Raw genomic sequence first — 21,141 nt, forward strand, 5'->3', positions numbered from 1 at the left:
ACCCGCAAGGGGAAGCCGCGCATCGGCGGCAGGAACAGGGCACCCGACCCCGCATGGAACCCCCCTTATTCCTGACAGGTGCTAAGGTGTGGCTACACACCCCTCGCGTCGGGGCCGGGCAGGTGGGGAAACTGACGACCTACTGGCGGGGACCCTGGACCGTGGTGCGACAGATCTCCCCCTGGACGGTACTAATTGATGGCGGGGAGAGGGGTCGAGAGACGGTGGTCAATGTCCGCCGCTTAAAACCGTGGAAAGCGGCCCCGGCGAGAGAGAACCCCGTCACCCGAAGGCCCCAAAATCCCGGAGTACCCGCATCCCCCGTGCCCGGGGGCCTCGCGCAGTATATGGGCCCCACGGAGCCCAGGGCTCCGAGGGGCCCCGGGCGGGGCCGGGGGCGACGAGGACGGCGACCCTTAAACCCCACCGCTTCTGAGTTTGTTTCCCAGCCCGCAGGTGCCAGAGGCCGAGGGGAGCCGTTGGAATGGAGGAGGAGACCACCGCCGGAGCCCCAGGAGACGGAGCCGCCACCCCCGAGGCCAGCCACAAGGGCCGGGCGAATCCCGCGGACCCCGCGGCGATACCTCGTGGGGGCAACCCAGGCGAGGTGCTCAAGTCAACCCGGGACGGGGACTGGCACCCCGGGGGGCTATGTGGTGCCACAGCGACGGGGCCGCTCTGCCGAGCCAGGGAGCCGCCCGGCTTCCCCCACCGCACTGCCCCCCAACACCCGCACGCATCCCCCCCCCCCCCCATAGAGCTGGAAGGGAAGGTTACCTGATCGACCGGTTTTTATCCGAGAGACCCTTATCGGGATTAATTCTCACGGTTTCCGGCGATCAGGGAATTGGATGACCTCCCCCGTGCTACGTGGTACCGCGGCGCTGCTACCGGCCTTAATATTGTGTGGTCGCGGCGTGGGGCATTCGGCCACCGCGGTTGAGGCGCATTTCCCCCCACACACACCCCCACGAGTCGACGGGGCAAGCAGGGGAGGCACGAGACAGCATGAATAGCGGGGTCACAGGGGCTGTTGCGCATAGTCATGGGGGGTTGGGATAATTGCGCTTGAGCGCGCAGGCCCCATTGTTAGGAAGGGTAAGGGAGTAATTAGGATGTACGCCGCCAACGTCGCTCACTGATTAGCATATCAACAGCGCCTGGGGACTGGCGTGCGTGGGCTTGGGGTGCACGAGCCCATTGTTCAGCGCAGCATCCCCTTTGGAGGTAGGGAGGATAAATAGAGGAGCGCAGAGGGGAAATCGCCCTCTTACTCCAGCGCCAGGCGACCAGACGCAGCTCGAGCCAGCGACCCGGACGTCCGTGCGACGCACCGAGGCACGCGGTTAACACAAGGATCAGCGGACCGCCGTGGACACTTAACAGTGAGTAAGAAGGGGAATTAGAATCATAGCCGATAAATAGGGAATAGGTGCCGGTTTAGTGGAATAGGCCAGCCTCGTCGACTCACTAATTCAACATTAGTTATCAGGTAATAAATCATTAATAGCGAAGCGTGGTCTCGCGTGATCTTGTCGTGCAGTGTGAGCGTGTGGGAACGCGTGTGGTACCGTGTGTGCGTAAGCTCGCAGCGTGCGTAATCGGCGTCCCCCAGGTGCGCGATCATAGCGTAATCGGGTGCGCTGTGTGCACAGTGGTTCGCCACGTGAGTGAGCGCTGCGCGGAGCTGAGCGCGCGGGTTGCGTGTGGGAACGCGTGTGGTACTGTGTTTGCGTAAGCTCTGGTCGTGCGAAATCGGCGTACCCCAGGTGCGCGATCATAACGCAAGCGGCCAGCAGACGGCGAGCGCTGCGCAGAGCGGCGCAAGAGTGGGTGTCGCGTGTGTTCACTCCGTGTGTGATACAGGTGCGCGATCATAACTTGCGTAGTTGGTGTGGAGTTGGAGTGCACGGAGCGGCGTGTGTGTGTGTGCATACGTTCGTTACATGTCGGATACGGATGCGCATTGGTAACGTGCCGCACAGGGCTATACTGCGAGCACGGCGTTTGATTGACGATGATGTGCGCACGTATGCTCGCAGCGTGGGAGCGCGGCGCGAGGCTGTAACAGTAGGGGCGTCGCATTCGAATGCCGGCGAAACCGTAGCGAGTAATAGGGAGGTGGGGTAACGTAAACGGAATAGGGGATGCAGGCGGGAGGGACCCCGGGGGCCGACGGCCCCTACACGTACCTTTAACACGTTATTAAACAAAAACACCCAATAAAAATGGTGTGAAAATAAAGTACACAAATGTATGTAGATCGTAATCGTTGTACATTAGCAACGTTGACGCTACTTGTCTCTTGCAACGGGCCTGTTGCACTCCTCAGGCCTAGCTAAGGCTTTGGCGTTTCCATGGCAACAGTGTTTCCTCTAACACTTAAAACGAGTTCCTATGCCACTTGCAAACTTTAATAATAGTGCTGTTTGTTGCTGGCAATCGGTAGAGGTGGGGACTTCCCCAAAACGGTGCTCTACATTTAATTAAAATAAACCGTGGAACGTTAATGAAAGCATGTTCGATAAAATAATACAATTCTTAAAACCCCGAGTTTAAACAAGTTGTTATATTTCGATTTAAAGCTTTCGTGACTGCAGGGATTCATCTTCTTGGTTCTTTCGGTAAAGTCACGTAAAAGGGAAGTAATAAAATAATAAAAATAAAACATAATAAAATACAATTCTCACGACGTTTTGGCCACAACGCAAGCAGCTGTCCTCCCTTCTACGTGACTTTACCTAAAGAACCAAGAAGTTGTTATATTTAAACTGTTGTTGAAAACGTCTCAGCCGCCCCGTGCTCCCCACGCTAGCTACACTACTACACCATACCTAATCACCATCATCATCCATGCTCTATCCACTGCTAGATGAAGGCTTCCCCAACCATCCCCCTAGAGCCATTGCCAACCACTCAGGGTCCATCCACGATGCCTCATCCCGAGACGATCAACTCCATAGTCCCCTCTCTCTGGGGGTAATCATCGACCGTGGTGGCCTCCCTAGCCACGGCTGCCACTGGGGGTGGTGGTGGTGGTGGTGCCCCTCTAGGCCAGGATGGATGGGGTTGAAGGTAGCCTTGGAAGGGCACAAACCTTCACCCTGAAACCTTAACCTGCGACACCTCTCCTGTAACCACTGGGAATGGCCTTAATTGGTGGCTAGGAGATGTTAACTACCTCGCCTGGTATAACAGGAGGTCGTCGGTTCGAACCCGACCCAGACGCTTGCTGCTGTATATTTGGAGTTTGCGTGTCTCTCTCATCATGATCACGGTGGCTAGGAGATGTTAACTACCTCGCCTGGTCTAACAGGAGGTCGTCGGTTCGAACCCGACCCAGACGCTTGCTGCTGTATATTTGGAGTTTGCGTGTCTCTCTCATCATGATCACGGTGGCTAGGAGATGTTAACTACCTCGCCTGGTCTAACAGGAGGTCGTCGGTTCGAACCCGACCCAGACGCTTGCTGCTGTATATTTGGAGTTTGCGTGTCTTTCTCTCCCCGTGGTCGCGTGCATTTTTCTCCAGGTCCTCCGGATTTTTCCCCTCCACATTTAGAATCAGCGTCACGCTTTCTGAGTATTTGGCTGCTATACATTCCCACCTAATGATGATGATGATGAGCCCACTTCGTTGAGCTGTCATTTGTGGTGGCCAGCCAGCTTCTGAAGAAGAGCTACGTATCAACTCAGCGAGGCCTTACCTGGTAAAAATAAAATAGCAAATAAATAGCAGTTTCTTTCAAAGATTGTCTGAAAGAAAGTAATCGCTCACCCGGAGTTTCAAGTTGCTTTCATCATCGAGATCAGTTGTTCTTAACTTTTATTGCAGCCTTGCACCCCTTTGATTCTCAATCGTAAAAAAGGTACAACGTTAACACACAGGTTTTATGAAACAAAGTAGGTGTATTTCGATTTAAAGCTTTCGTGACTGCAGGGATTCATCTTCTTGGTTCTTTCGGTAAAGTCACGTAGAAGGGAAATAATAAAATAATAAAACATAATAAAATACAATTCTCACGACGTTTCGGCCACAACGCAAGCAGCCGTCCTCAGGTGAAGAACAGGTCTGTCGGAAAGAGGACAAAACGTCGTGAGAATTTAATTTGATTATGTTTTATTATTTTTAAATTGTATTTTATTATGTTTTATTTTTATTATTTAAAAATTGTATTGTATTATGTTTAATGTTTATAATTAAATTTTTATTACTTTATTATTTCCCTTCTATGTGACTTTACCGAAAGAACCAAGAAGATGAAAGTGGTTGTACTTACGTGCCCGTGCTTAATTTGTTTTTGGATGATTTACCTTTAAAACAAGTATAACCCGTAAAAACAAAGTTTTTCACTATAAATCCTTTATATGCGTGGCGGCTAGAGTCCTCTCGTCCTCTGGCTTGAGATGGCTGCCACCTATGGGTCAGATGATTGCATTGCACCATTAAGCAATTGGTAATTAAATTTAAATTTTTTTTCCTAAAGAGTGTAAAATTTTGGAAAAAAAATTTCACGAACATTAATTGTCACGCACAACGAGTCTGTGTGGAAAATGTCAGCTCGATTGGATCACGGGAAGTGGGTTAAAAAACGACCGAAAGATTTGCACGGTCGTAAGCAAGCAAGCGAACTTAATATAAAGGATTTAAAAACATGTGGCCATGTACACCATTGGAACCTCATTTGCTAGTAAAAAAGTATAATTGGTTTTTTACCCTTCTATCTGGCAACAAAACTGACACCTTTTTTTACAAGGAGTCATGTTTGCATAGACCACAATACCTGCAGCCATAATGCAAACAAATCAACCTCAAGGACAGTGTATATATTATCAGAGTTATGTTTTTTGTTTGCATTATGGCTGCAGGTATTGTGGTCTATGCAAACATGACTCCTTGTAAAAAAGGTGTCAGTTTTGTTGCCAGATAGAAGGGTAAACAACCAATTATCATGTGGCCATGTCTCGCACCCCCAGAGAGGGCATCTTGCACCCCCAAGGGTGCGTGGGGCATCCCAGGTTAAGAAAAACCACTGCTCTAGATTGACAAACGCATTTCTTCAGAACTGATCTTTGCATTTAGCTTTCATGTCGCTCCGGATGTCCGCTGCAAAGTATGACCTTGAGTTTTGATTATAGTGTGCTGATCTTTAAAGGTGCATTGAAACATGTTGATACTGCTACTGATACTCCAGCTGTTATGGAGTGACTCATGATGCCAGCTATGGCTGCAAAGTTTGGTCGTACATGTTATGTATATCGTTTATTGTTAAATTTGAATCACAGTTCCTATGATCACTGTTACATTGCTTTTATAGCTTTATTTTGGTGATTTAGAAAACGTTTGGTTTAGCCATGTTTGTTTGTTGAAGTACAGAGTTAGCCTGATAACTTTGATCTAAATTGTCTTATGGTGGTTATTGTTTGACTTGCATCCCACTTGGATTTTTGCACACAGCGTTGATGTGCGGTGCTTTTTCCGGACGATTTTGCTGTTTTTTCCTGGATGTGTCTGTTGCGTGTAGTCACTTTAAGATGTTATTTGTTCATGTTTTTGTTTGTTGTGGTTGCACCCGAGTCAAGAGCCGCATTGCTCATAGGTTTATACCTAATGAATGAAACTGAAAACTGAAATTTCCAATTCCCGCGCACCTCCGATTAGCACGGTTTGGCAACGTACGGTGGTGGTGTTGCGAAAAAGTTCCGCATACCATACACGCACACACTGGAATGGCCTTAGTTTCTTTCAGTGATTGTCTGAAGCAAAGTAACCGCTCAACCCCGAGTTTCAAGTTGGTTTCAAGAGACCGAGGGTTGGAGTCTTATTGGCGAGAGCTTTTGGCGAACCGTCGGAGGAAGACGGGTCACTGTATCGCCCGGTGCTTTCAGAGGCACTTCTGCGGCTGTCTGGAACGCTCTTCCCTCCGATACTCACTTCTTTAGAACCGATTTTTGCGTTTAGTTTGTTGTCCTATTCCCCACCCACACCTCCTATTAGCACCGTTGGCTACGTACATGCGAAATAAGTTCAACATACATAGATGGCATACTGCACCATAGACCTAACACGACCCATAGACTCAACACTACTCATAGACTCAGCATTGCCCATAGACTCAACACTGCCCAGACTCAATGCTGCCCATAGACTAACACTTCCCATAGACTCAACAATGCCCAAAGACTAACACTACCCATAGACTCAACACTGCTCATAGACTCAACACTGCCCATAGACTAACCACTGCCCATAGACTCAACACTGCCCCTTGACTCAACACTGCCCAGACTCAATGCTGCCCATATACTCAACACTACCCATAGACTCAACACTGCCCATAGACTCAATACTACCCATAGACTCAACACTTCCCATAGACTCAACAATGCCCAAAGACTAACACTCCCATAGAATCAACACTGCTCATAGACTCAACACAGCCCGTAGACTCAACACTGCCCATAGACTCAAAACTACCCATAGACTCAACACTGCCCGTAGACTCAACACTACCCATAGACTCAACACTGCCCATAGACTCAACACTGCCCATAGACTCAACACTACCCATAGACTCAATATTGCATCTCCGATTAGCACGGTCGGCTATGTACGGTGCAAAAGAAGTTCAACATACAGTCTGTTCTATAACGCCGCGTAGTTTTCATCGCGCGATTTGGATATACCGCGACGATGAATGTGTTAGGTAACAGTATACTTTTTGTAACGCGGGACGCGAATTGTATATAACGCGATGGAGTGAACGGAACTACGTCGCAGCGCGAGTAGGAGTAAGCGGTTTGTACGGCTGTCTCGGCGTAGCGTCACACGAGGCACTGGGATGCTGCTGGATGCTTCTAGATGCTACCCCACGTTCCTCAGTCCTTGTTCGGCCTGCGTACGCATCTCACGTGTTATCGCGGACTGTGCTTTACCCTATGTTATATATTATTCATGATAACGCGATTTTTCCATAACGTGGCGTTCTTCGGGAACACAACCACAGGGACTCCTCTACCTACGAACGAGTTAGGTTCCAGAGGTCTGTTTGTAAGTCGATTTGTTCATAAGTCCAACTTTACTCCTGTCGATTTCAAACGTGTTGTGCGGCATGTACATTAAACATGGGGAATGGCTTTAAAAGTTGTTTAATCTCCTGCAGATGTAGATGCCACTGCCTCTTCATGTTCTGCCGATGTAGATGCCACCACCACCATATATTGTACGGCGGTTGAAATTACGACTCTCGGTCTGAACAGCTGAAATTTCGTAAGTCGAGTGTTCGTAGGTAAAGCAGTCCCTGTACTAACGCGTTGTGGAAGAACAAGACTGTAACGTATGTTCTGAGAGAATCGATGCCACCCTGGAATAGAATCACCACGTGATGGCAGAGAACCGCAATAACAACAAATATCCCCCGTGTAGCCTGTAACAGACTGTAGGGGCAAGTGCTGTTAGCGAGCACCTATGAAGGCCGGAACGGTACACGAGGGGGTGGGTGGCCAGCACCACGCCCGACCGCCTTTGTCTCCCTAGTGGCAATGTTTACACACCGCACCAGGTACTCATTTGAGGCTGAGTCGACCTAGGGGAGGTCCGGGACCGGTTCAGATAATCGTCACTGGTGTTGGCGGTGAGTGGGAATCGAACCTCGTGTCGCCGGGTTCATAGCGCAGCGTAGCGCTAACCGCTACACTAGCGCTTACCCCTGGGGTGACCATCGGGACCTCTCAGAGATCGCGAGAGGCAGGTGACCCTGTGGCTGGAGATGTCACCACGGGGGTCGGGGCGGCTACTGCCTACCGAGGTCGCATCGAGTTGACCTCTCTCTTAACCCGTACCCGCCGCGCCGCAGTCAAAGCGGAAATATTTTCAATTCTCAGAGCTCGGAATTTCACCCAATTAAAAAAGACATTTGAACGTGATCGGGTTTTTATGTTTTGCGTGCAGACATTAGGGAATGGACTGAAACCATCAACTCGCTCCACTTGAGAAGCTGATTTCATCGCAAATCAGTCTACGTGAGTACAGTATATGGGTCTGCACACTCCACGTGAGTCTATTGGTCTCTGTGTGAGTCTATTGGTCTCTGTGTGAGTCTACGGATCTACGTGTGAGTCTACGGGTCTCTGTGTGAGTCTACGGGTCTCTGTGTGAGTCTATTGGTCTCTGTGTGAGTCTATGGATCTATGTTTGTCTATGGGTCTCTATGAGGGTCTATGGGTCACTGTGTGAATCTATGGGTCACTGTGTGATTCTATGGGTCACTGTGTGAGTCTATGGGTCTCTGTGTGAGTCTATGGGTCTCTGTGTGAGTCTATGGGTCTCTGCGTGAGTCTATTGGTCTTTGTGTGAGTCTACGGGTCTCCATGTGAGTCTACGGGTCTCTGTGTGAGTCTATTGGTCTCCGTGTGAGTCTACGGGTCTCTGTGTGAGTCTACGGGTCTCTGTGTGAGGCTATTGGTCTCTGTGTGAGTCTATGGGTCTCCACGTGAGTCTATGGGTCTCTGTGTGAGTCTATTGCTCTCTGTGTGAGTCTACGGTCTCTATGTGAGTCTACTGGACTCTATGTGAGTCTATGCGTCTCTATGTGATTCTAGGGGTATCTATGTGAGTTTACAGGTCACTATGTGAGTCTATGGATCTCTATGTGAATCTATGGATCTCTATGTTATTATATTGGTCTCTACGTGAGTCTATTGGTCTTTGTGTGATTCTATTGGTTTCGATGTGATTATGTGGGTCTCTATGTGAGTCTATGGGTCTCTATGTGAATCTATGGGTCTATATGTGAGCCTATTGGTCTCCTATGTGAGTCTATGGGTGTCTATGTGAATCTATGGGTCTCTATGCTATTATATTGGTCTCTACGTGAGTCTATGGGTCTTTGTGTGATTCTATTGGTTTCTATGTGAGTCTATTGGTCTCCTATGTGAGTCTATGGGTCTCTATGTGAGTCTATTGGTCTCCTATGTGAGTCTACAGGTCTCTGTGTGAGTCTATTGTACTCTGTGTGAGTCTATTGGTCTCCACGTGAGTCTACGGGTCTCTGTGTGAGTCTATTGGTCTCTGTGTGAGTCTATTGGTCTCCTATGTGAGTCTATGGGTCTCTATGTGAGTCTATTGGTCTCCTATGTGAGTTTATGGGTGTCTAACTCAGTCTATGGGTCCCTACCCGAGTCGCTGGTGGACCAGGCTGAGACCACACCTGAGAACCTGGTTTAATCACAGGGCGGCCATATCCTGGATTTCAAACCCACGCTCTAATCGGGCGCCAGCTCAGCACGTGACCTCTGAGCCGCTTCTAAATCTGCAAACTCTCGAAAATGAAAATGAGAAATTAAACAATTCCACCCCGTGGATTTTTGAGAAAAACGGGAGTGGGGAGGGGGGTCGGAGACAGTGTCCTGTCTACACGGAGGCTTCCCGTTGGGGTCGCCCCCCCCCCTCCCTTCACACCATCGGTCATCCCATCAGACGTTCCACACGTCCAGATGAACCCGTTTCGCCGCAGTGGCCTCACAGTCGTCAAACGGAGGGTGCCGGAGGTCTTGCTGCTGCTGCTGCTGGTGGTGCTGGTGGACACGCTGCTGCTGCTGCTGCTGCTGGTGCTGTTGCTGCTGGTGCTGATGGTGGTATTGCCGATCTTCATCACACGAATCGCCGCCACCGCGGGGTGAGCGCGCCGCTGCGAACCCCGCCGGTCCCAGCCCGGGGCTGCTCAGGCTGGCGGCGTGAGCCGGCGGCGCCATCTGCGGCGGCGCCACCGGGGAGGAGCGGCAGGAGCTCTGCGTGGCCGGGGTGGAGAGGTCCCGCGGTGGTGGCAGTGGTGGCGGTGGTGGTGGCGGTGGCGGCGGTGGTGGTGGGGACTGCGGCTCGGCCTTGATGCTGATGTGGTGAGGCAGCGCCGGGTGGTGGGACAGGCTGCTGGCGCACGACCTGCACCGGGAGGACAAGCGGCATCGTCGTCATCATCGTTAGCGTCGTCATCATCGTCATGATTGACGTCATCATCGTCATTGTCGTCGTGATTATCATCGTTGTCATCGTCGTCATCATCGTCGTTGTCGTCATCATGATTGTCATCATCATCGTCGTTATCGTCGTCATCATCGTCATGATTGACGTCATCATCGTCATTGTCGTCGTGATTATCATCGTCGTCATCATCGTCGTGATCATCGTCATTGTCGTCATCATGATTGTCATCATCATCGTCGTTATCGTCGTCATCATCGTCATGATTGACGTCATCATCGTCATTGTCGTCGTGATTATCATCGTCGCCATCATCGTCATCATCGTTGTCGTCGTCATCATCGTCGTCATCATGATTGTCATCATCATCGTCGTCATCGTCATCACCGTCGTCATCGTCGTCATCATCGTTATTGGCTGCCAGTGGATCTTCCCCGACCCCCCGCCCCTTTGGCATGTTGTTTATATTCCGCAGAGACAATACATTGAATGTTTAATTGTTTCATTAATGGAGCACAATATTTAAATCGTGTGACATTTCGGGACCTCGATGAGTCTACGGGTCTCTGTGTGAGTCTACGGGTCTCTGTGTGAGTCTACGGGTCTCTGTGTGAGTCTATGGGTCTCTGTGTGAGTCTACGGGTCTCTGTGTGAGTCTATGGGTCTCTATGTGAGTCTATGGGTCTCTGTGTGAGTCTATGGGTCTCTGTGTGAGTCTATGGGTCTCTATGTGAGTCTACGGGTCTCTGTGTGAGTCTATGGGTCTCTATGTGAGTCTACGGGTCTCTGTGTGAGTCTATGGGTCTCTGTGTGAGTCTATGGGTCTCCGTGAATCTCCGGGTCTCTATGTGAGTTTATGGGTCTCTATGTGAGTCTATGAGTCTCTGTGTGAGTCTATGCGTCTCTATGTGAGTCTATGGGTCTCTATGTGAGTCTGTGGGTCTCTATGTGAGTCTATGCGTCTCTATGTGAGTCTATGGGTCTCTATGTGAGTCTGTGGGTCTCTATGTGAGTCTATGGGTCTCTATGTGAGTCTATGGGTCTCTGTGTAAGTCAATGGGTCTCTATGTGAGTCTATGGGTCTCTGAGTAAGTCAATGGGTCTCTATGTGACTCTATGGGTCTCTGTGTGAGTCTATGGGTCTCTATGTGAGTCTGTGGGTCTCTATGTGAGTCTATGGGTCTCTATGTGAGTCTATGGGTCTCTATGTGAGTCTATGGGTCTATATGTGAGTCTACGGGTCTCTATGTGAGTTTGTGGGTCTCTATGTGAGTCTACGGGTCTCTGTGTGAGTCTATGGGTCTCTATGTGAGTCTATGGGTCTCTATGTGAGTCTGTGGGTATTTATATGAGTCTATGGGTCTATATGTGAGTCTATGGGTCTCTATGTGAGTCTGTGGGTCTCTATGTGAGTCTATGGGTCTCTATGTGAGTCTATGGGTCTCTGTGTGAGTCTATGGGTCTCTATGTGAGTCTATGGGTCTCTATGTGAGTCTATGGGTCTCTATGTGAGTATATGGGTCTCTATGTGAGTATATGGGTCTCTATGTGAGTCTACGGGTCTCTATGTGAGTCTACGGGTCTCTGTGTGAGTCTACGGGTCTCTGTGTGAGTCTACGGGTCTCTATGTGAGTCTACGGGTCTCTGTGTGAGTCTGTGGGTCTCTATGTGCATCTATGGGTCTCTATGTGAGTCTACGCATCTCTGTGTGAGTCTACGGGTCTCTATGTGAGTCTACGGGTCTCTGCGTGAGTCGCCTGGGATTCCGTTGTCTCACGCGAGGGTGTTGAGCGCCGCGGGGTTGTGAGAGGTCTGCTGGGTGTGCACCCAGCCTGGCACGGAGACGTGAGGCCCCCCGGGGGGAGAGGGGAACCCAGCCAGCGGGGACAGCTCGCCAGTGGACAGCAGGAAGTCTGAAACACACGCGGCGGAATCAAAGTAAAGATCCCCCGTGTAGGCTTGCAGACCGTGAGGGGCAATTGCCAACAGCGGGCAGTCATCGCGGCCGGCCGCCTTTGTCTCCCCAGTGGCGATGTTCACACGCCGCACCAGGGACTCACTCGAGGCCGAATCGACCTAGGGGAGGCCCCAGGGCCTGTTCAGATAACCGTCACCGCTGTGCCACCGCTCCCACGCGCGCGTGTCTGAGCACGCGCGCGTGGTGACGCATACGCTGTGACGCGTACGCTGTGACGTGTACGTGGTGACGTGTACGCTGTGACGTGTACGCGATGACGTGTACGTGGTGACGTGTACGCGGTGACGTGTACGCTGTGACGTGTACGCGGTGACGTGTACGCTGTGACGTGTACGCGGTGACGTGTACGCGGTGACGTGTACGCGGTGACGTGGACGTTGTGACGTGTACGTGATGACGTGTACGCTGTGACGTGTACACTGTGACGTGTACGCGGTGACGTGTACGCTGTGACGTGTACGTGGTGACGTGTGCGTGGTGACGTGTACGCTGTGACGTGTACGCTGTGACGTGTACGTGGTGACGTGTACGCTGTGACGTGTACGCTGTGACGTGTACGCTGTGACGTGGACGTTGTGACGTGTACGTGATGACGTGTACGTGATGACGTGTACGCTGTGACGTGTACGTGGTGACGTGTGCGTGGTGACGTGTACGCTGTGACGTGTACGTGATGACGTGTACGCTGTGACGTGTACGTGATGACGCGTACGCTGTGACGCGTACGCGGTGACGTGTACGTGATGACGTGTACGCTGTGACGTGTACGTGATGACGTGTACGCTGTGACGTGTACGCTGTGACGTGAACGCTGTGACGTGTACGTGGTGACGTGTACGTGATGACGTGTACGCTGTGACGTGTACGCTGTGACGTGTACGTGGTGACGTGTACGCGATGACGTGTACGCTGTAACGTGTACGCTGTGACGTGGACGCTGTGACGTGTACGCTGTGACGTGTACGCTGTGACGTGTACGTGGTGACGTGTACGCTGTGACGTGTACGCAGTGACATGTACGCTGTGACATGTACGTTGTGACGTGTACGTTGTGACGTGTACGCAGTCACGTGTACATTGTGACGTGAACGCTGTGACGTGTACGCTGTGACGTGTACGTTGTGACGTGTACGCAGTCACGTGTACATTGTGACGTGAACGCTGTGACGTGTACGCTGTGACGTGTACGCAGTCACGTGTACGTTGTGACGTGTACGCTGTGACGTGTACGCTGTGACGTGAACGTGATGACGTGTACGTTGTGACGTGTACGCTGTGACGTGTACGCGGCGACGTATACACTGTGATGTGTACTCCTCGATGTATAGGCGCACACGAACTGTAATAATTTTTATTGTTCCATCACGAACTGTAATAATTTGTATTGCTCCATCACGAACTGTAATAATGTTTATTACTACATCACGAACTTTAATAATGTTTATTGCTACATCGCGAGCTGTAATAATGCTTATTGCTGCATCGCTTTGCTTGGCGTCGCGATTGCGAGCGACGGGACAGTGCCGCTCCGCGTTTTTGTCGCGGTCGTGGCCTCTGTGCAGTGGCAACGTTGCCGCACGTGGTCCCGAGTCCGATGAGCCCCAGTCCGACGATTCGTCTGCGCTCGGAATGTTTTCCTTGCCCTCAAGATTGTTGGAACGCGACGGCGGGCGACACAGCGGAGAGCAGACGGGGCTCAGCGCTTGACGGTGACGGCACCACGCCGCAAGATCTCGCCCCCTCTTATCACCTCCCGATTAACGCGGTTGGTGCGAAAGAAGTTCAACATTCATACTGCCCGTAGACTCAACACTACCCACAGACTCAACACTGCCCGTAGACTCAACACTACCCACAGACTCAACACTGCCCGTAGACTCAACACTACCCACAGACTCAACACTGCCCGTAGACTCAACACTACCCACAGACTCAACACTGCCCGTAGACTCAACACTACCCACAGACTCAACACTGCCCGTAGACTCAACACTGCCCACAGACTCAACACTGCCCGTAGACTCAACACTGCCCGTAGACTCAACACTGCCCATAGACTCAACACTGCCCATAGACTCAACACTACCCATAGACTCAACACTGCACCATAGACTTAACACTACCCATAGACTCAACACTACCCATAGACTCAACACTGCCCATAGACTCAACACTACCCATAGACTCAACACTTCCCATAGACTCAACACTGCCCATAGACTCAACACTGCCCATAGACTCAACACTGCCCATAGACTCAACACTGCCCATAGACTCAACACTGCCCATAGACTAACACTACCCACAGACTCAACACCGCCCGTAGACTCAACACTGCCCATAGACTCAACACTGCCCATAGACTCAACACTACCCGTAGACTCAGCACTGCCCACAGACTCAGCACTGCCCGTAGACTCAGCACTGCCCATAGACTCAACACTACCCATAGACTCATCACTACCCATAGACCCAACACTGCCCATAGACTCAACACTACCCGTAGACTCAGCACTGCCCACAGACTCAGCACTGCCCATAGACTCAGTACTACCCATAGACTCAACACTGCCCATAGACTCAACACATTCCCTGTACACGAAGCATTCCCCCTCCTTAACCTCCTCCCGCTCCTCTCTTAAAGCCTCAACACCTATTCCCCACCCCCCATTCCTCTTCCCTCCCCTCGCCCCTCAACCCTCCCCTGTAGCCCTTTCCTGATCACTACGCACCCCCCCATCGCTGCTTTCACCATTCCTCAATCCTCGCATGCCCCCCGGTCAACCTCATGGTTCCATTCTGCGTCAACGCGTGGTTTTCACAACGCGAATTGGATTGATATAACGCGATGATGAATGCATTAGGGAGCACGTTTTCTTTTATAACAGGGAATGCGAATTGGATGTAACGCGGTCGAGTGAACGGAACTGCGTTGCAGCCCTGGAATGCTGCTGGATGCTTCTAGACGCTACCCCACGTGCCCTCAGTCTTTGCTCGTCCCTGCATTACGCATATCACGTGTTATCGCGGACCGTGCTTTACCCCCCATATTTATATTTTGTTTATGATCACGCGATTTTAGTTCAGGAAGGCAACAACTACGACCGCGGCCTTATAGGAGAAAGGGTTGCGCGAGTGTGCGTGTTCACGTGTGTGCGCGCTTGCGCGAGTGTTCACGTGTGTGCGCGCGAGTGTTGACGTGAGTGTGCGTGTTCACGTGTGCTCGCGCGAGTGTGTGAGTGTTCCCGTGTGCGTGTGCATGTTCACGTGTGCGCGAGTGTGTGCGTGTTTACGTGTGTGCGCGAGTGTGTGCGTGTCCACGTGTGCTCGCATGAGTGTTGACGTGTGCGTGCGTGTTCACGTGCTGACGCGTGTGTGCGCGTGTGTGAACACGTGAACAGCCACTCACCACTACTGTAGCTGCCCGCGTATCCCGACATGAGCCCCTGCACTCCTTGGCCACAGCTCACCCGCTGGTTCTGAACAGGTACACAACAACAACAACCGCCGTTCACCACTAAGTAGCGCTGACGCCACCACGGCCCTTTGTGCCAGCCTAGGTGCACTTTGAGGCCATGTGAAGTGTCCAAGGCCCGCTGGCAGGAGGTCACAGGACAGACCCAGGTGCTAGGGGTTGACTGGCAGAGGTGACTGGCAGTGGCACCAGCTGTGCCTCCTACTGTGCCAAATTGCTGTGCTTTAGCCACCCGGCGCTCCGCTCGTTGTTGTGAGCGTCGTTCTTCCGCCCTCCGTTGTTGCTGGAGGGCGACTGCCTCCAACTGCCCAGTAGCGTCCTTCACGAGCCTCCTCCACAGAGGCAGATCTTGACACCGCTGGTACCGCTCATCGGCAAGTCCACTCAGCTCTACATCTTCCTGTACCACATCACTCCATCTCTTCTCCAGCCAGTGCCTTGCCCGTTTAGCCCCCCATCTATCCGGCCGAACAGAAGCTGCTTGGGCATGCGGTGCTACACCAATACGAACACCCCGCCATTCGCCACTAAGTGACGGTACCTCACCACGGGGCCTGTGCCAGGCAAGGTGCATGAGGTCTCGGGACAGACCCAGCAGGTGCCATGGGTCGGCTGATAGAGATGACCGGTAGATGCGCCGGGTGCCAGACACACTCACTCAAAGCAACAGCAATCACAGCTCGCAACACAGGCGGTTATACCAACAGCAGCTTGCGCCGCTCGGGGGTTGGCCGTGATAATGGGGATACGACGAGGGGAATTTGGAGTGGCTGCCGGGTGTGAGATCCGTGCACGGGATCTGGACGGCGTGTGCATGCGCCATCCAGAGCTCCCGAGGACATACTCTTAGTTTTTTCACGTAGGTAAAAAAATGAAATTAAAATTAATAAAAATAAAAGAATAAAAATCACGACGTTTCGGAGGCAACACAAGCTAACCAAATTTTGTTTTCATTCAGACGCTGTCTTTCCGACAGACCTGTTCTTCACCTGAGGACGGCTGCTTGCGTTGTGGCCGAAACGTCGTGAGAATTTATTTTAATTATGTTTAACTTTTATTATTTTATTATTTCCCTTCTACGTGACTTTACCGAAAGAACCAAGAAGATGTTCCAAACATGTTCGCGCAGCATTGGAAATGGCAAAAACGTCGACCGCTGTAGTGCCGCTCGTCTACGCGATCTCACCAGCATGAGGGACATGGCAGGCTGCTTGCCCATTGGTCCGTGCGATCTGCCCGAGTCCAGCCTCCTCCCTCCGGCAGCCAATCCCGTCCCGGGGGGAGTCGCAGATTTTCCCAGAATCCCTCCCGGCGCGGGGCCGCTACCCATGATGCCTCGGTGCGAGGACGCGCCCAAATATCCGTTGCCTGGGGAAACAAAGGGACTTGAGCACGTGACATCATCGTCATAATCGTCACGCATGGTCCATCCACTGCTGGATGAAGGCCTTCCCGAAGGCCACGTGTCACGATCCCGCGACGAAGCGATCCAGCGGGAGGCTGCCGATGTTGTCACCGCTCCATCTCCTAGGTGGTTGTCCTCAAACAAACGCCTCGGACGAATTACACTGGTCAACACACTTTTTCTGGCATAAGGTATTCCAACGGGTTTAAGGTAATTTTAGGGTGCCGATTCCAAATCTGGCATCAGTTTTTGTCTATCACATCAGGTTTTTTGAGATATCAAATATTGCATTTTCAATAAAAACTGCAGAAGAAAAGTATTAAATAAATGTGGATATCTACATAAAATGATATTATAAACATACTATCCTAAAAATACAGCACCATATTTTAACACTAAAGCAGTCACTGACTGGCAACAACTTGCAATCATAAGTGACAGAGTTAATTTCAGGTAAAATCAATGAAAATGGGGTATGCCGATAGCATAAAAATGAGATGTGAGAGAGGAAATCTGAGATCAGATTTGGAATCAGCACCCTGAAATTAGTCTAGGAACAGCTGCAAAAGTCCAGGCCAGAAAAAACTTTTTTTTTGTTGACCAGTCTAATTATAATAATTAATAATAATAATTCATTAATAATAATAATTATTATTATAATAATGATGAATCTGAGCCCTGTGCCCTCGTTAAACCCCACCAGCCGCTCGCCGCCTGAACCCGAGCCCCGCAGATTTGGAATCAGCACCCTGAAATGAATCTAAAACAGCTGCAAAAGTCCAGGCCAGAAATGTTTTTGTTGTTGTTGTTGTTGACCAGTCTTAGAGAGGCACAGGGCCACGTCCCTCACTCCACTGCTGGATGGCGACAGCCTCCACACGCAGCTGCGGGCTGTGGTGGCGGGGGGGGGGGGGTTTGTCCATACTTCACCACACTGGTCACGGTGAAGATGACGGCAATAACTAAAGGGGCATTTCATGCGAACCGTGTTCCTATTGTTAATGCGACAATGCCCTCTCGTGGTGACAGACAAAGACAAAGATCCCCCGTGTAGCCTGAACAGACTGTCGGGGCAAGTGCTGTTAGCGAGCACCTATGAAAGCCGGCACGGCACATGAGCATGTGGGTGGCCAGCACCACGCCCGACCGCCTTTCTCTCCCCTAGTGGCAATGTTTACACCGCACCAGGTACTCATTTGAGGCTGAGTCGACCTAGGGGGAGGCCCGGGACCGGTTCCAGATAATCGTCAACGGGTGTTGGTGGCCGTGAGCGGGAACGCGAGTCGGGAGGGCGGGTTCGCAGCGGGCTGACCCAGCTGCACGACCGCCCCCTTGTGGTCACAGACCGCAGGCATCACAACACGCAAAGTGCGGTGACGCTGACGGTGATGCAGTACCGCGTGTCACCACGAGGGGTGCCGAAACGATGTCACGGTGAGATCGTTCGGCGATGGCTGCCGGTTCAAGTTTTTTCAAGTTTTTTTAAGTTTTCATTTATTAGGTATGGCCCCGTGAGCCCTGTGAGACACGTGGCTCTTCTTGAGTCGGGAGCAACCGCAACAGACAAAATATGAACAGAGGACATCTTAAAGCGACAGAAACATCCTGGGATAAACCAGCAAATCTTCCAGGAAAACAAAAAACACCGTCTTCTTGGTTCTTTCAGTAAAGTCACGTAGAATGGAAATAATAAAATTAAAAAAATAAAACATTATAAAATAATTCTCACGACGTTTCGGCCACAACGCAAGCAGCCGTCCTCAGGTGGAGAACAGGTCTGTCGGGGAGACAGCGTCTGAATGACAGACCTGTTCTCCACCTGAGGACGGCTGCTTGCGTTGTGGCCGAAACGTGGTGAGAATTATTTTATTATGTTTTATTTTTATTATTTTATTATTTCCCTTCTACGTGACTTTACCGAAAGAATCAAGAAGATGAATCCCTGCAGTCACGAAAGCTTTAAATCGAAATTCAGCCCTTGGCTGTAAACATCTGCCAGTTCGCCAGCCTTGGCTTCAAGCGAGCCCGACTCTGCTGATGAGACAGTGGATGTTGAAACCAGCCCTTGGAACTCTTTTACACGATTGTCTGTGTGTCTGTGTTTCCCTCCCTACCCCACGTAGCTTTAAATCGAAAAAACCCACCGTATTACAACGCTGTGTGCAAAAATCCCAGTGGTGGCGATGCATGGACACAGTCCAACAACAACAACTTAACGCGCTCCCTGTGAATAACAACAACAGCAGCAGCGGCAACAGCATCCACAACAGCACCGCACGCGCGTGTGTGGCCTTAATAGGATAAGTACATAATGGGCGACGTTTCGGGTAATGGCCCTCGTTCACTGTGCACGTTGGTTGTCCTTCCCCACGCGCCTCCAATTAGTACGGTGGGTGCCACATACGGTGCGAAAGAAGTTAAACATACGTACAGCCCACAGACTAACACTGTACATAGACTAACACTGTACATAGACTCAACACTGCCCATAGACTAACACAGCCCATAGACTAACACTGTACATAGACTCAACACTACCCATAGACTAACACTGCCCATAGACTAACACTGCCCACAGACTAACACTGCCCATAGACTCAACACTGCCCATAGACTCAACACTGCCCACAGACTAACACTGCCCATAGACTAACACTGCCCATAGACTCAACACTGCCCAAAGACTAACACTGCCCATAGACTCAACACTACCCATAGACTCAACACTGCCCACAGACTAACACTGCCCATAGACTCAACACTGCCCATAGACTAACACTGCCCACAGACTAACACTGCCCACAGACTAACACTGCCCATAGACTCAACACTGCCCATAGACTAACACTGCCCATAGACTCAACACTGCCCATAGACTCAACACTACCCATAGACTCAACACTGCCCATAGACTCAACACTACCCATAGACTCAACACTATCCATGGACTCAACACTGCCCATAGACTCAACACTACCCATAGACTCAACACTACCCATAGACTCAATACTACCCATAGACTAACACTATCCATGGACTCAACACTACCCATAGACTCAACACTGCCCATAGACTCAACACTACCCATAGACTCAACACTGCCCATAGACTCAACACAGCACATATACTCAACACTACCCAAAGACTCAACACTACCCATAGACTCAACACTACCCATAGACTCAACACTGCCCATAGACTCAACACTATCCATGGACTCAACACTACCCATAGACTCAACACTGCCCATAGACTCAACACTGCCCATAGACTCAACACAGCACATAGACTCAACACTACCCATAGACTCAACACTACCCATAGACTCAACACTACCCATAGACTCAATACTGCCCATAGACTAACACTGCCCATAGACTCAACACTGCCCATAGACTCAACACTGCCCATAGACTCAACACTGCTCATAGAGAACCTATAGTAAACCCATAGACCACAACAACATCATCATCATCACTGCTGCACCACAACATCATCAACATCATCATCACTGCTGCACCACAACATCATCAACATCATCACCACTGCTGCTGCTACCCTCTAGAGCAGCATGGAGACTTCACGTCTCAGTCATTTCACTACGCAGCTGTAAGTTTATTTTGTAGCCTAGGGGACCCCCCCCACCTGCACACAGCTGCCCCTGTGTGGCACCAGGCGTGGTTATCCGCCTCCTCCCTGCGCTCACCTGCTCACCTGCGCTCACCTCCTCACCTTGCGCTCACCTCCTCACCTGCGCTCACCTATCACCTGCGATCGCCTCCTCACCTGCACTGGCTGGCCTTGGCGGGGGCAGCAGCTGGGGCGATGAGGAGTGGTGCCGGTGAGGGGCCAGCTGCCCCCCGTGAATGGGAGAGCCACCTCCTCCACCTCCTCCTCCACCTCCTCCACCTCCTCCTCCACTTCCTCCACCTCCACCTCCTCCTCCTCCACCTCCTCCTCCTCCACCTCCTCCACCTCCTCCTCCGTCTCCGCACCCCGCGGTGGCCGGGTGCCCCCCTGGGTAGGGGGACGCCGAGGAGTGGGGACCCCCTAGAGGGTAGGGACCCGTGGGACCCGCGCCCTGCGGACACAGAGGAGACGCAGAGAGACGCAATCACAGAGAGACACAATCACAGAGAGACAATCACAGAGAGACACTCACAGAGAGACGCAATCACAGAGAGACACAATCACAGAGAGACGCAATCACAGAGAGACACAATCACAGAGAGACAATCATAGAGAGACACTCACAGAGAGACGCAATCACAGAGAGACACACTCACAGAGAGACGCAATCACAGAG

The 21,141-nt window shown here is 51.2% G+C and overlaps 1 protein-coding gene across 1 annotated transcript; it reads right to left on the bottom strand.

Moving 5' to 3' along the window:
• Positions 1–4,949: 4,949 nt before the first annotated feature.
• On the bottom strand, positions 4,950–20,704 carry LOC133355125 (forkhead box protein L2-like). Its single transcript, XM_061572478.1, has 5 exons — positions 20,622–20,704; positions 16,617–16,798; positions 15,365–15,434; positions 11,755–11,890; positions 4,950–9,938 (listed from the first exon to the last, which is right to left on the bottom strand). Exons 2-5 carry the CDS (start codon positions 16,758–16,760, stop codon positions 9,473–9,475), a joined length of 816 nt encoding a protein of 271 aa, XP_061428462.1. The 5' UTR covers positions 16,761–16,798; positions 20,622–20,704; the 3' UTR covers positions 4,950–9,472.
• Positions 20,705–21,141: the final 437 nt, after the last annotated feature.

The sequence above is a fragment of the Lethenteron reissneri genome, chromosome 1 (genome assembly GCF_015708825.2).
Source record: "Lethenteron reissneri isolate LAM-NWPU_2019-01 chromosome 1, ASM1570882v1, whole genome shotgun sequence".
In the NCBI taxonomy this organism is placed as follows: Eukaryota; Metazoa; Chordata; class Hyperoartia; order Petromyzontiformes; family Petromyzontidae; genus Lethenteron; species Lethenteron reissneri.